The sequence below is a fragment of the Plectropomus leopardus genome, chromosome 7 (assembly GCF_026936395.1).
Source record: "Plectropomus leopardus strain MGB_pleo_1.0 chromosome 7, ASM2693639v1, whole genome shotgun sequence".
In the NCBI taxonomy this organism is placed as follows: domain Eukaryota; kingdom Metazoa; phylum Chordata; class Actinopteri; order Perciformes; family Serranidae; genus Plectropomus; species Plectropomus leopardus.
The window spans coordinates 2,786,625-2,800,308 of record NC_142182.1 but is presented as its reverse complement, the minus strand read 5'-3'; the positions used below and the strand labels follow the sequence as shown (position 1 = coordinate 2,800,308).

The 13,684-nt window shown below is 40.0% G+C and overlaps 1 protein-coding gene across 1 annotated transcript; it reads left to right on the top strand.

The window, feature by feature from the left end:
• The first annotated feature begins 1,002 nt into the window (after positions 1-1,002).
• Positions 1,003-13,680, top strand: slc13a1 (solute carrier family 13 member 1). The gene is made up of 15 exons (XM_042496492.2): positions 1,003-1,134; positions 1,931-2,059; positions 2,220-2,356; positions 3,363-3,529; positions 4,393-4,432; positions 4,592-4,673; positions 6,428-6,579; positions 6,874-6,993; positions 7,664-7,762; positions 8,761-8,862; positions 9,746-9,837; positions 10,046-10,140; positions 10,397-10,558; positions 11,809-11,946; positions 12,456-13,680. The coding sequence occupies exons 1-15, from the start codon at positions 1,030-1,032 to the stop codon at positions 12,597-12,599; spliced, it is 1,764 nt and encodes a 587-aa protein (XP_042352426.2). The 5' UTR covers positions 1,003-1,029; the 3' UTR covers positions 12,600-13,680.
• Positions 13,681-13,684: the final 4 nt, after the last annotated feature.

Sequence of the window (13,684 nt, the reverse complement as noted above, 5' to 3'; positions counted from 1 at the left end):
TACTGGAATTATATATTCAGAGGATGTTACAGGATAAATAATATATTTTCTTTTACTTTTTACTTTTTTGTTGTTGTTTGTTTGTTTGTTTACTTTCCTTTTTTTAAAAAAGCATTTCAGGTAACTTTCTTGTAACATTTTACTAATTTGTTGCCTAACTAGTTAACTGATGCCTGTGTAATGGCAGAAGACATTAAGAAATGAGAATATTTAAAAAAGGCAATGAGCAACTTAGTAAAAAAAAACAAAAAAACAGAAAAAAGGGAAGTAAAGAAAAAGCTGAGGACAAAATATTTTATAATTACATAATTGAAAATATGTTACAGAATTATCATCATTTTAACAATATTATACTATAAAACTATAGTATAGCTATCATAATTACATCTTCAATCATGTTTTTAATAGAACAAGAGACACTTTTTTTTAAGGTCATTTCCGTGTTTGTTTTTGTCAAATTTTCAGATAATTTGCAAAAAATAATAATTTGCCTATTTCTTGCACTTTTTGGGTTGTTTCTTCTTAAGTTGCTCTTTGCCTCTTCCACGTTTTTGAAAGAAATCAAGTCGATTTGCTCGGGTTTCAAACGGTTAAAGGAGTCTGGTAAATGTTTTGGGATCTTCTCTTTAGCCGTCGTCTTTAGAGTTAGATGAGAAAACAGATTTCAGTTTTCAGGGTTCAGGATGTTTACTGTTGTCCAGAAGAACAACTCCAAACAGACGGAGTTTTAAATTGAACCACTCAGATATGAACACATTTTTACTGCCAGATATAGATTAAAACTCCTTTAAAGCACCATAAATTAACGGCCGTGTCACATTATTATCTCACCGTTACGTTCCTGCAGAGATAACCGGCGATTAGTGAGCATGTTTGGTATCTTGCTCAAGAAAACTCTGTGACCTCGAACTCCCTCTGTGACACTGTGTGACACCAACGTGACACGGTGTTCCTGCCAGCTCCACGGCGGGTCAGTCATTCGAGACGGCAGAATCACAGCAGAAGAGAAAAGACAGCAGAAGCAGCAGGATGCCGAGGACGTTCAGAGGAGGTTTGTGGAACTATCGCAGCGTCGCCGTGGTCGTCCTGACGCCGCTGCTGCTGCTTCCTCTTCCTCTCATCGTTGGGACGAAGGTGAGTCTCCTTCATACGACGCCAACCGGACTATTGCAAAAATTATCATTAACAGCTTTCCCTGAATATCAGCAACACAAACTAAACTGAACAGATGCTCAAATTTACATGAAACAACACCGACATTATTTACAGCAACACCTGTTAAATTTTAACAACTTATATTCAAACAGAATATTATTGTACACAAACCACATCTTACTGGTGTCATTCAACACCCAATGAGTCAGACCATAAATGTGATAAATAAATAGGATGAAATTAGGAGTTTCATAATATCTACTGACTTTCCCTTTAAATTTCTCAAAAACGGTTCAGTAAAATCACATTTGACAATGTGAATTTGACATGGACATAATCAGTGTCACCTTGAAAAGGAATGCGTTTTAAAATTTCATGTAACCTGTTAAAGTTTTTTTTATATGATATTTCAAATATGAGGATATTATAACATAAATATAGTTTTCAGGACATTTTTACAATTTTTAAAATAATTACAACAAATTTTCTTTAAAAACGGGACTGGATTTACATTCATCATCAGTTCCCTCATTTTACCCGCAACCACTTCATGAATGAACTGTCTGAAACGAGCGTAATGACAAATTAAATGCAAAAAAAAAGGGGAAAAAAGAGCAGCTCTGTGTGTGTGTGCGTGCGTGTGTGCGTGCATGCGTGTGTGTGTGTGTGTGTGTGTGTGTGTGCGCGCGTGCTCGCGCGTGTGTGTGTGTGTGTGTGTGTGTGTGTGTGTGTGTGTGTGTGTGTGTGTGTGTGTGTTATTTTTGTGTCCCTGTAGGAGTCAGAATGTGCCTTCGTGTTGCTGCTGATGGCGATGTACTGGGTGACCGAGGTGATTCCTCTGTCCATGACCGCCATGCTCCCCGCCATCCTCTTCCCTGCCTTTGGCATCATGAAGTCCTCCGACGTGAGTCCGTCTGTCTGTTGGAAGGCCACCTCGCTATTCTTTAACTTGAAAAAGTTTTAGGAAGTTTGAGATTTGTAAAACTTAATGAAGAAACTAGAAATGGACCTCCAGCCTGGCTCACTAACGTACTAAAATATCTCTGTTTGTGTTTCTCCTCCAGGTGGCGAAGGAGTACTTTAAAGACTTCCACCTCTTGTTGGTGGGCGTCATCTGCCTCGCCACGTCCATCGAGAAGTGGGGTCTCCACCGCAGAATCGCCCTGAGGCTCGTCACCATGGTGGGAGTCAACCCTGCATGGTGAGCGCCACGAACATTTCCTCCTTTTTGATGAACAAGCTCGGTGTTTATGCTTTTTAATGCACTCTGGCATCATTAAATCATTATTTTTAGGATGTTAGAAATATGTGTAGCTGTTGATAATTAGTACTGAGTAGAAACACAATATTTTACAACTTATATTAGTGAACATTTGTTAAATAGAGTTGGAAAAATAGTCTGTATTTTTGTTAAAAGTGGCAGAATCTTACTAAGTACATTTAGACGAGTAAAAGTGTAAACAGAATGACAGATTATTAGATCCGGGTCTCTTTATTATTATTAGAGACTGTTCATTATTTATATGAGGGGAAGAGGTGGTGCAATAAGAGGGAGGCATGTCAAACACAGTTTAATTTAGTTGAAATGGCTGTATTTTTATTTATCCAATGATAAATAACCAATGATTTTTAAAGAGAAAATGTTTTTTTTCCCCTTAAATCTTCTGGTGCAATTTAAAAAAACCAAAAACTTTTGGCATTTTTTTAAAAAATTAATTTTGATGATTTTTTTTCTTTTAAAATTTTTGACAATATTTTTTCCTGGTAATTGAAAAACTTTTGCCTTTTTTTGGTCTTTTAATCCTTTTTCGCATTTTCTTTTTTCTTTTGGTGATATTTTTTACTTTAAAATTTTTGGTGATTTAAAACCTTTGTCATATTATTATTATATTTTTGTCTTTAAACATTTTCAGCAACTTCTTGTCTGTTCTACATTTATTCTTTTAAGGTTTTTGGTGATTTTAAAGAAACCACACCCTCTGAACTTGTTGGTCTGTCAAAATAAAATTGTCAAAATTGCACCGTTTATCACAGCCAGAAACAGTAAAAATAGAAAATATTGTTGGATTTTCAAATTTCCGATGGTCCTTGAACACTTGATGCTTTTTCTCTGAGTCACTCAGGGAGGCTCAGGGAAAAGTATTTTGGGGAGCTGCAGATTAAAGTGTTTGTGGATGCTTCTGCTCTGACGCTGCTGTCGTCTCCAGGTTGATGTTGGGCTTTATGTCCGGCTGTGCGTTCCTCTCCATGTGGGTCCAAAACACCTCGGCTGTTACCATGGTGATGCCCATCGTGGAGGCTGTTCTCCAGCAGCTCCTGAGGGCCAACGATGGGGGGCGTGCCGGCGAAGACAACCCCACTCTGCAGCTGGACGGTACCTGGTTTTACATTTTGTTCTGTTTTTATACAAACGAACAAACACTCAAACCAAGAAAACCTTACAAAGGTCATTAGTGCGGCACTTTAAGTGTTTTTACGGCCTCTCTGTTTCTTTGGTAGAGGCTGAAATGTTTTGGTAGCACCACTGAGTGTTAAAAACTGACACTGGAGGCCTCATCAGATTCATACTCCTGAATACTGATTAGATCAATAATCATCAAAGTCGGACTTTTACCAGTTTTTGAGTAAACACAGTTCTTGTATAGCTGCTTGTGTTTAACCCTTTAAAGCCTGGATGGACATCAGTTTTTGTTGTGCTTTATACAGACACAATCATTTAAACATTTGAAACCTGAGCAAAGGTTAGATTTCTTCAAGTCATGCAAAAAGACTAATGAGCAAATTACAAGAAATTAGTTAAAGGTGACAAGAAAACAACCCGAGAGAGAAATTAGAAGATTATTCTAAATAAATTGATAAAACATGTCCACAAACTCTGCGTATGATTATTATAATGGTAAATTTAAAAGGTTGAAATATAATACAAATTATATTTTATCATTTTTAATACTTTTTTTCTGGTAATTTCCTTGTGTTTTTTTATTTGTTTTTTAATTTCCTTTTTTTCTTTTTTTTTTTGTTGCTAATTTTCAGGTAATTTTCAAGTTTTTACAAATTTGTTGGTCATTTCTGGGTCATTTCTGCCTGCCTTCATCTTTTTGACAGAAATCAAGCTGATTTGTTTTGGGGGTTTTTGGAGAGGATAAACAATAGTTCAGGGGATGTTTCCTCTTATAGCGACACTGTTGTCTAAAGAACAAAGAGAAGCTGATCAACCACAGTCTGTTATTTCTGCAGAAACTGACGGCCATGTCGAAAAGATGAAAGACATTTTGAGGTATGTGAGGATTGTGTTTTTGTACGGTTCATTGTTGCTCATTGATCACTTCTGCTGTGCTGTTGTGGTGCCTTCACTGTCTCCGTGGGCTGTGGGTGTTTGCAGTATTTTTGTCAGTACATGTAGTATTTGTTCACACTCTATTTCTCTGTCTCTCAGTGACGAGAAGCATCCAGATGTTCCTGAACAGACCTTCACATGTGTGCAGATGCAGACAGTTTCACCGCCTGATGCAGCTCAGGTACAAATAACACCAAAAACAAAATATATATATATTTTTATAAAACTTTTGTTACTGCTTGTACTACAACCACTACTACACCTGCTGAATCTGAATACTTTGCTCTCGCTGTTATCGCTACTTTTATTTTATTTTTAAAGTTATGCACGTTTCCATAATACAACAAATAGGAATACATCTTCCTTCTTACTGCACTGTCTCTGTGGCACTTTAGGACATTTTATGGTTGGAAATGACCGTGAGCGCTCGTTTTATTGACATTTCTGTGTTTTGACTGCTGTTTTTGGTGGTTGACCGAGCTTGCTCCTTTTATTGACACTTTTAGATGGAATTTTACTGTTGATAGGGACTGCGTTTAGTCAAGTTTGGTTGTGTGAGCATGTTCGTTTGCTGACGTCCCGGCATTGGTCGCCATGTGCTTTTGTTGCCTAAACATAACCACGTGCAGCGTCATCCCACCATGTGCTTGTGTTTACATCACGATAGCGGCATCCCAAAGCGTCAACAACAGATGCAGAAAATATCTGGAGCGTAATATGCAGACGTGAAGTCCACTGCAGAGCGGCAGCATGTGGCGACTCGGGTTGAGGACGAGTTATCATTTCTTGTGAAAGCAGAAGTATATTTTAATACACGTCAGTACTTGACGAATTTGGATGAGAACCTGGCGAAAACATGATGCAGTACTATATCGACTGCTGTACATGTTAGAAAACTTTCTGCACACTGGTGCTGCACCACACGCAGCTGTATGCTGTTAATACTACTGCTGCCGATATCTACTGCTGTTACTATCTCTGCTACTGCTGCTACTGCTCCTGCTGATAATCTTCTACCACTGCCTTTACTACTGACAACAGTACTATCACTACCACTACTATTCAGATTACTTTTACTCACAGCCCTGTTTGACACCACTAATACTACAAAAATATTGCTAATTAGATGTTATTATTTAAATGAGTTCTATGTTCTTACTTCATCTAATATCACTATTGATAATACAGCCAGTGTTTATATGATCATGAAAAACTCTCCAAAAGTCATGTGCAAAAAGCAAATTCCAGGCCTGGAAAAGTTTTGGGAAAACTAAATACACCCTGAAAGTTTTGGAAAAGTTATGGAAATGTTTCGCAAACCTTTATAATAAGACGTGATGTGTTCAGGACCATTAGAAATTTTTTTGCAGTTTCTGACTGTGATAAATTGGGTAATATTTGGTGATTTTTAAAGTTAAAAAAATTGCCTATTATCCTTTAAAAATTGCAAAATTAAAAAAAAATGTAAAGAAGAAAACATGCCTTCCAACTTTGCATGTTTTCTGTCAAAATCTGCAGTACAAAATAAAGCAGTTTAATGTTTTATTCCCCTTTCCTACAGCCAAAAATATAAACATAAGTCCTTTCACAGTTCTTGTATGTAAAATGTATTTGACACTCCTCCACCTCTCATAAATAACAAATAGGCCCTTTGTTATATTTAAATATTCAGTTATACTGAGTTCTTCTGAATTAATTATTTTTAATAATATTATATATATTTGAAAAAAATACTCTATATTAATGAAAGACTGGTGGGAGTGTCAGCAGTCGTTTCAGGGAATGTATGGTCTTTAAAATTTCCCTCAAAGTCATAGAAAGTCATGGAAAAGTCATGGAAATGTACTGTTAATGTGTATGAACTCTGCACAGCTATCATTTCATCTCCTGTGAATAGCGCTTGAAGGTCATTTCTCCCTCGGCGCTGTCTTGCAGGTCGCTGAGCCTGCAGCTCCCAGCAGGAGTAAAGCGGACCTGATGATGTGTAAAGCCATGTGCATCAGCGTCGCCTACTCCTCCAACATCGGAGGCATCTCCACGCTGCCCGGCACCTCGCCCAACCTCATCTTCTCTGAGTACATCAACCAGTGAGTGGAGCCACAGACACGCCGAGCGAATGTGTGTGAGACAGAGAAAATCTAAAGGGAAAGGCAGACACAGAAAATCCAGCTATTGAAGCAAAATGAATAAAACTCGTTCTGTGTCAGAGGTGGTATTTGCTAAATATAAAACTGCAATTTTAATTTACTCTCCTGTGAAGGATGTTTGCTTAATTCAGTCTGCTGGAAAATTAAAGGACAAGAAACCAAAAGGATTCAAAGCTTCTGTTTGCATTTTTTTAAAAAATGCATTAAATTAACAAACATTGTGTTTAAATTCAGGATTTACCCAGAGTGCAACTGCATTAACTTTGTAAACTGGCTGCTGCTGTGCCTGCCCATCAGTGTGCTCATGCTGCTGCTGACGTGGATCTGGCTGTTCTGGCTTTTCATTGGCTCAGAGTGAGTGTCTGCTCCGCTAATCGCCTCCTCTCTGTGTTTTTATTCATTTCATCTGATTCTGTTACGCGTTCTGCTTCGTTCGCCTCCCGTCTTTACATAAGTTCTTTTTATTTACCTCTGAATTATCAGCTTGATCTTCTGTTTTATCTCCCTTGTTTGCATTTTTTTATGACAGCTTTATCACATTTTTATCTCCTGTGTGTTTTATTGTTGTGAAGATACGGTCCAAGGCCAGTATACGCTGAACTATTTGTTTCCATCATTTATCTTTTTGCACATGTTGAAGAAAGTCATAAATAGAGATGACATAACACCTGTGGTCCTCACACACACGCGCGGTGGCTGAGCTGCTCCGAAACTTTTTACATTTTATTTTAATCTCGTGTTTAGAAAAGACAGTAAGAATTTTAAAGCCCGAGGCGTGAGTGTGGCGCTAATGATAGCATTAGCGGTGTGATGGTGTCAAACAGGTTAATTGTGACCTCCGCTGACCTCTGCACACGCTCAGTCATCAGCCGGCTGGAGCCACCTCCTCTCAGTGTGCCTTTAACCAATCACAGTCAGTCATTTGATTCAGTGTCATCTGTCAGTAATATAATGTGTCTGTGTGTACTGACAACACACACACACACACACACACACACACACACACACACACACACTCTCACAGCTTCAGGTTCCTGTGTAGACGTGGAGGACAGCAGTGCGACAAAGAGACCGCAGCAAGAAAAGTCATAGAAGAAGAATACAGGTCGCTGGGAGCCATGAGGTGATCTTTCATTCTTTCATTCATTCATTCTTTCATTCATTCATTCTTTCATTCTTTCATTCATTCATTCATTCATTCTTTCATTCTTTCATTCTTTCATTCATTCATTCAGTTAAACTACCGTATATGTGTAAATATTTCTTAAGTCATGTTTCTGATGGAGCTCCAGTCAGACTGAAGACGAAGTGTGTGTTGAGCTGTAACTTCTACACACAGTATGGAGCAGAAAGTGAAACAAGTAACCGTGGTAACGAAAGTGGCGGAGAATGAGAGTGGAGCGGACACTGGTAGAGACAACGGCAGCGAATGAGAGCGGAGCGGACACCAGCAGAGACACCGGCAGAGAATGAGAGCGGATGACGATAACACTGGCGGAGACATCGGCAGAGACACCGATGACACTGGCGAAGACATCGGCAAAGACACCGATGACACTGGCGGAGACATAGGCAGAGACACCAATGACACTGGCGGAGACATAGGCAGACACACTGGCGGCGAATGAGAGTAGATGACGATAACACTGGCGGAGACATCGGCAAAGACACCGGCGGAGAATGAGAGCGGAGAATGAGAGCAGAGCGGACACCGGTGGAGACACCGATGGAGAATGAGAGCAGACACCGGCAGAGACACCGGCAGAGACACTGGCAGCGAATGAGAGTGGAGTGGACACCTCTGGGGACACTGGTGTGGACACCTGCAGAGAATGAAAGCCGAGCGGACACCAGCGGGGACACCAGTGCGGTCAGCGGTGGCGAATGAGAGCGGAGCGGACACTGACGGGGACGTTCATTCATGTAGCCGATTCTTTAATTTATTCATTAATTCATTGAGTTGTTTCGTGTATTCCTTTGTTGAATAATTGAATCAGACTGTTGTATGTTCATTCATACACTCACTCATTCACATGTGTATTTATCCATCATCCAGTCATCTTCTCACATCATTCTGTTCTTTCTAATATCCGTCTTTTCATCCCTCCTTCCTTCACTCAGTTCTCAGGAGATGGTGACCGCTGTGGTTTTCCTGCTGACGGTGTTGTTGTGGCTGACCAGATCTCCAGGTTTCATGCCGGGCTGGACTTCTCTCTTCCCTGAGTGAGTCACATTTCTGTTTCACTCACCGTCCTGCAGCTCTATGGATCAGTCCGCCGCTGAAAATAGTCCCCAAAAAATGCAGTATTTCAGTGATTCTCAGCTCGCTTTACTTGGGGGCCATTTTAAAATGTCAGGAGGCCACTCAGCATTTCTAGGATTTTAGGCCATTTCTTGGATTTTAGGATGTTTTGGGGATTTCAGTGCCTTGGACATATGTTGGGCATATTTTGGATTTGAAGACATTTCTACATTTCTAGAATTTTAGGACATTTTTAGGATTGTAGGATTTTTTTACAATTTCAGGAAATTTCTTGGATTTTAGGACGTTTGTAAGATTTCAGGATGTTTCCAGGATTTTAGGATGTTCCTAAGTCTTTTAGACATTTCTAGGATTTTAAGATGTTTTTCAGATTTTAGGATATTTTTTGGATTTTAGGACATTTGTGAGATTTCAGGACATTTCTAGGATTTAAGTGTCTTAGCTAGGACCTCTGTCAGGGGTTGTGGGCGATCCTCCACTGGTACTATTTTTGATAAATAAGCTCTATTTTGATTCTGTTTTATGCACTCTGGCATCTTATGTATACTAAAAGTATAAAAACAATTCCCAGTGTGAATCACTTTTTTCTTTATTGTGAATTTGAAAATGTTTTTGGGGGCCATCTGGCATCCAATCAGTGCCCAGATTTGGCCCGCGGGCCATAAGTTGTGTGTCACTGAAGTATTTCCTCCTGTTTGGTTAGTAACCACCTATTTTAGGACAAAAACAAAACGAGTGAGGTTTTGGGTTTGACATATTCACATAACACATTCAACACATGACATATATTTGTTTACGTATTTAAATTGAATTTGGGTTTTTTTTTGTCGTTGTCTCGAGCAGACATTCAGCTTACATCACTGAGGCCACCGTGGCTCTGCTGCTGGGCCTCCTCCTCTTCATCATTCCTGCCTACGGACCCTCCAGAAGATACGGTAATTAAAATGACACGTTACAGCTTAACAGGGTAACTGAATTAGGAATGTAACTAAGTTTATTTACCCAGCTACTCTACTGAAGTGCTGTTTTGAGGTAGTTATAATTGACTTGCTTGTAATTTTGCTCTTTTTTACTGATAAGCTGTTAGAGTGGAAGCCTCTGTAAAGGTGTCAGCAGGATATATTTTCCATCTCTTCCCTCCAGAGGCCATGATCTCCTGGAGCGACTTCCAGACCTCCATGCCGTGGAAGGTGGCGCTGCTGGTCGGCGGAGGCTTTGCACTCGCTGAGGGCACAAAGGTACGCCGCGTGTCTCTGTGTGAAACATAAACCTTACGCTTCAACCTTTGGTTCCTCACAGCGTTTTACATTTTCTTTCACAAAAATGACGAAAGAATGGAAAATGTCGTTTTCTAATTAGGGGAAACTAATCCTTTAATCTGCTATAACCAGCCATACACATGCACGGTATGACATATGTATTATAACTGCTTTAAAACGTCAAAATGTGTGTGTGTGTGTGTGTGTGTGTGTGTGTGTGTGCGCGCGCGCGCAGGAGTCGGGCCTGTCTCTGTGGGTGGCCGAGCTGCTGACACCTCTGGGTGATCTGCCAGTCTTGGCCACCATCACTGTCGCCTGCCTCATCGTCACCACGGTAACAGAAGTGGCCAGTAACGCCGCCACCATCACCATCTTCCTGCCCATCCTCTCTCCTCTGGTAGGCTTTCTGCTCAAAGCTGTGTTTTTGATTTCTGATGCTTTTTAATACCTTCAGTGACCAGCTGAGGAGTTTCTAATCTCGTGACTTGGTTGTTTTCTGAGAGATGAAAGTATCGACCTGCTGCTCAGGTCAGGTGTTAAAAACCTCTTTACGATGGGACACTGATGAGCATCCAGACAGATGGAGCACAGAAACTGATCTGCAGTCAGCGTACATGTGTGTTTTATCATATTTAAACAACATTTATTATATACAAACAGAGTTAGCCATGTAAAGTAGCAGAAAATGGAAATGTTTAAGTAAAGCACCTGAGAATCATAGTTTGGTGCAGAACTCAGAGTCTTTATACTTTTATCCCCGACAATGTTTGATATGATTTTAGTACCAAACCTGACAAAATCTTCCCAATAGGCAGGTTTCCATTAACCCTAAAATTGTGCAAAATGAAAGTGTAAAATATGCCTAATGGAAACATGCAAATAAAAAAAAGCCTTGCATTTATAGTAAAATAAAGTTTTTACATTTGCATGAGGTGGTATTTCAGGCGATTTGAAAAAGCCATATTTCACAAAACTGCAATGGAAACACTTTTTAGTCTTTTCTAGGTCACATGATGCTATATGGATGTGCTTGTCAGTAGGAACTGGCTCCCTCATGATGCAGCAGGAGCTACAAGAGCTGTTACTGCATCACATAACTCTGAGAAGGTTGAGTGGATCATCTGAAGTTTTGAATCCACAATTCCTCTGTGAAATTGTAGACTATCAGCTCCCAGAAATCCCTCATACGTGGCCGCTCCCACGTATAAGGGGCTCGCCTTTCCATTATCGCTCCATAACACGCCTACGTGGCTTTGGATTAGAAATAATGACGGCTAGTGCGGTGGCTGCAATATAAATAAACCTGCTGATGTTTTGCACATCCATCGCCATGGTTACTGGAGTGTTATCACGAGAGGAGAAGTCGTAGAGCATCACTCAGTGTAAACACACTCATCTCACAATTCTGTTTTATTGACATTTCCAAAATATTCTGTAATGGAAACCCGCGGACTAACATGTTTCTTGATTGTTTTCATAGAAGTTGTAAAGAATGAAGGGGAGATGAAATATGATGATGAAATATGATTAACCTGTTGTGTTTGACAGACAGACGGAGAAAAAGACCATCCCCGTTTGATCACTGTTGTCTCTAAATGACGAATAATCTGACAGATGTTTGTGTTTGTGCGATTCGTCTTTCTCCAGGCTGAGGCCATCCACGTCAACCCGCTGTACGTCCTGATCCCCACCACCCTCTGCACGTCCTTCTCCTTCCTGCTGCCGGTCTCCAACCCGCCCAACGCCGTCGTGTTCGCCTACGGACACATCAACATCATGGACATGGTAGGTCCTGTGGTGCAAACACACAAACAGGTGTGGTGACAAAAAGCAGATTTATTTTATTGCATTATAAAGGCTACATGTGCTGCAACACACAAAAAGTCAGTATGTTACAAGAAAGTTAGTTAGTTACAAGAAAATGACCCGAAAATAAGCAACATGAAAAGTAAAAAACAAAAACAGACAAGAAAATGACCTAGAAAAAGTGCTGAAAAAAAACCTAAAATAAATAAATGTATTTATTTTATATATTGTTTTACATATGTTTTTTCTGTAACATATATTTTAAATATGGAGTAATTATAATTATGAATGTAGTTTAGTGTGTGTGTGTCTAATTTTTATGTAATTTTATTGTCCCCCTTTTCTTGCAATTTATGGAACATTTCTTGCCAAGCTGATCGTTGCCTTTTCCCTGTGTTTCTGAAAGAAAACAAACCACTTCAGTTCAGGTTTCAAAGGGTTAATTCTCCACGTTATACCACCACTTTAATGTGTGATTGCTGCTGCAGGTGAAGGCGGGGCTTGGCGTAAACGTGATTGGCGTCCTTGCCGCCCTGTTGGCCGTGGCCACATGGGGAGTCCCGTTATTCTCCCTGGATGTGTACCCGGACTGGGCGCCAGTCCTCCCCGAGTCCAACTCCACATCACCGTGACGACTGGTGCTCAGGAACGGATCTCAACATGAGGCTCGGGGGCCTTTTAAAGGACTCTGAGAAGTGGTGACGAAAGAGAAACATCTCCCTGGAGGTGGTGGAGACCAAAATCGGAGGTAAAAGGAGAGTGAAAACTGGATTTACATTAATGAGATGGAAACAAACACCACTCCAGCTGGATGACTGTGTCTCTGTGTGTCCACTGGATGTGGACGGAGGCAGCTAAATACTTTATCAACTGATATTTTGTGAGATGTTGTGTTTATAGCTCAGTGGCAAAAGGAAACAAGAGACAGTTTTTACAACAGCATAAATTGACAACTCTTGAACATGTTAGATTATATGTTTATATGTATATTTATGATATGATTGACAATGATTCATATTTTTTCCACTTACACAAGGAAAAGGGTAACGTTTGCACGCTCACTCCATTACACACAAGTCTACTGAAGACACGTTTCGATCCTGCTTGGATGTTCGTCAGATCAGATTTGACCATTTGACCTGACGAAGATCCAAGTAGAGCTGTAAATTTGAATGAAAATTAATAAATACACACATTGCAGCAATGTACAGACATTGTGTACATACACTGCACCTGGTGCGGTGTAATTACTGGGTCGTGGTGTCAGGAGCTGCAGCAGAGGCAGTCAGTCAAAATCAATCAGACTTGATAATCTTGAAAAACTGAGATTAAAACCTCAATAATTAAAATCATGAAGCTATACACTCCACACCGCACGCACGCGCGCGCACACACACACACACACACACACACACACACACACACAAACACATACACACACACACACACAGCTTCTTAAATGTATATATTGTTTTTACTGCTGATAACTCTTTCTGTATATAAAGCTGTAATTTTGTTTGATCAGAGGTAAAACACACCAGAGAAACACTGACCTCTAGTGGCGTCAGTGTTTCTAATTACAGCCTGTAAACACAGGCTATTTACACATACTTTTAAATATACAATATGAATATAATACAGCTAAACTTAAACCAGTGCTGAGGCAGCAGCCCCGCAGTAAACTTTTCCTTCGTTTCTGTTAAAGTCCAATGTTCAA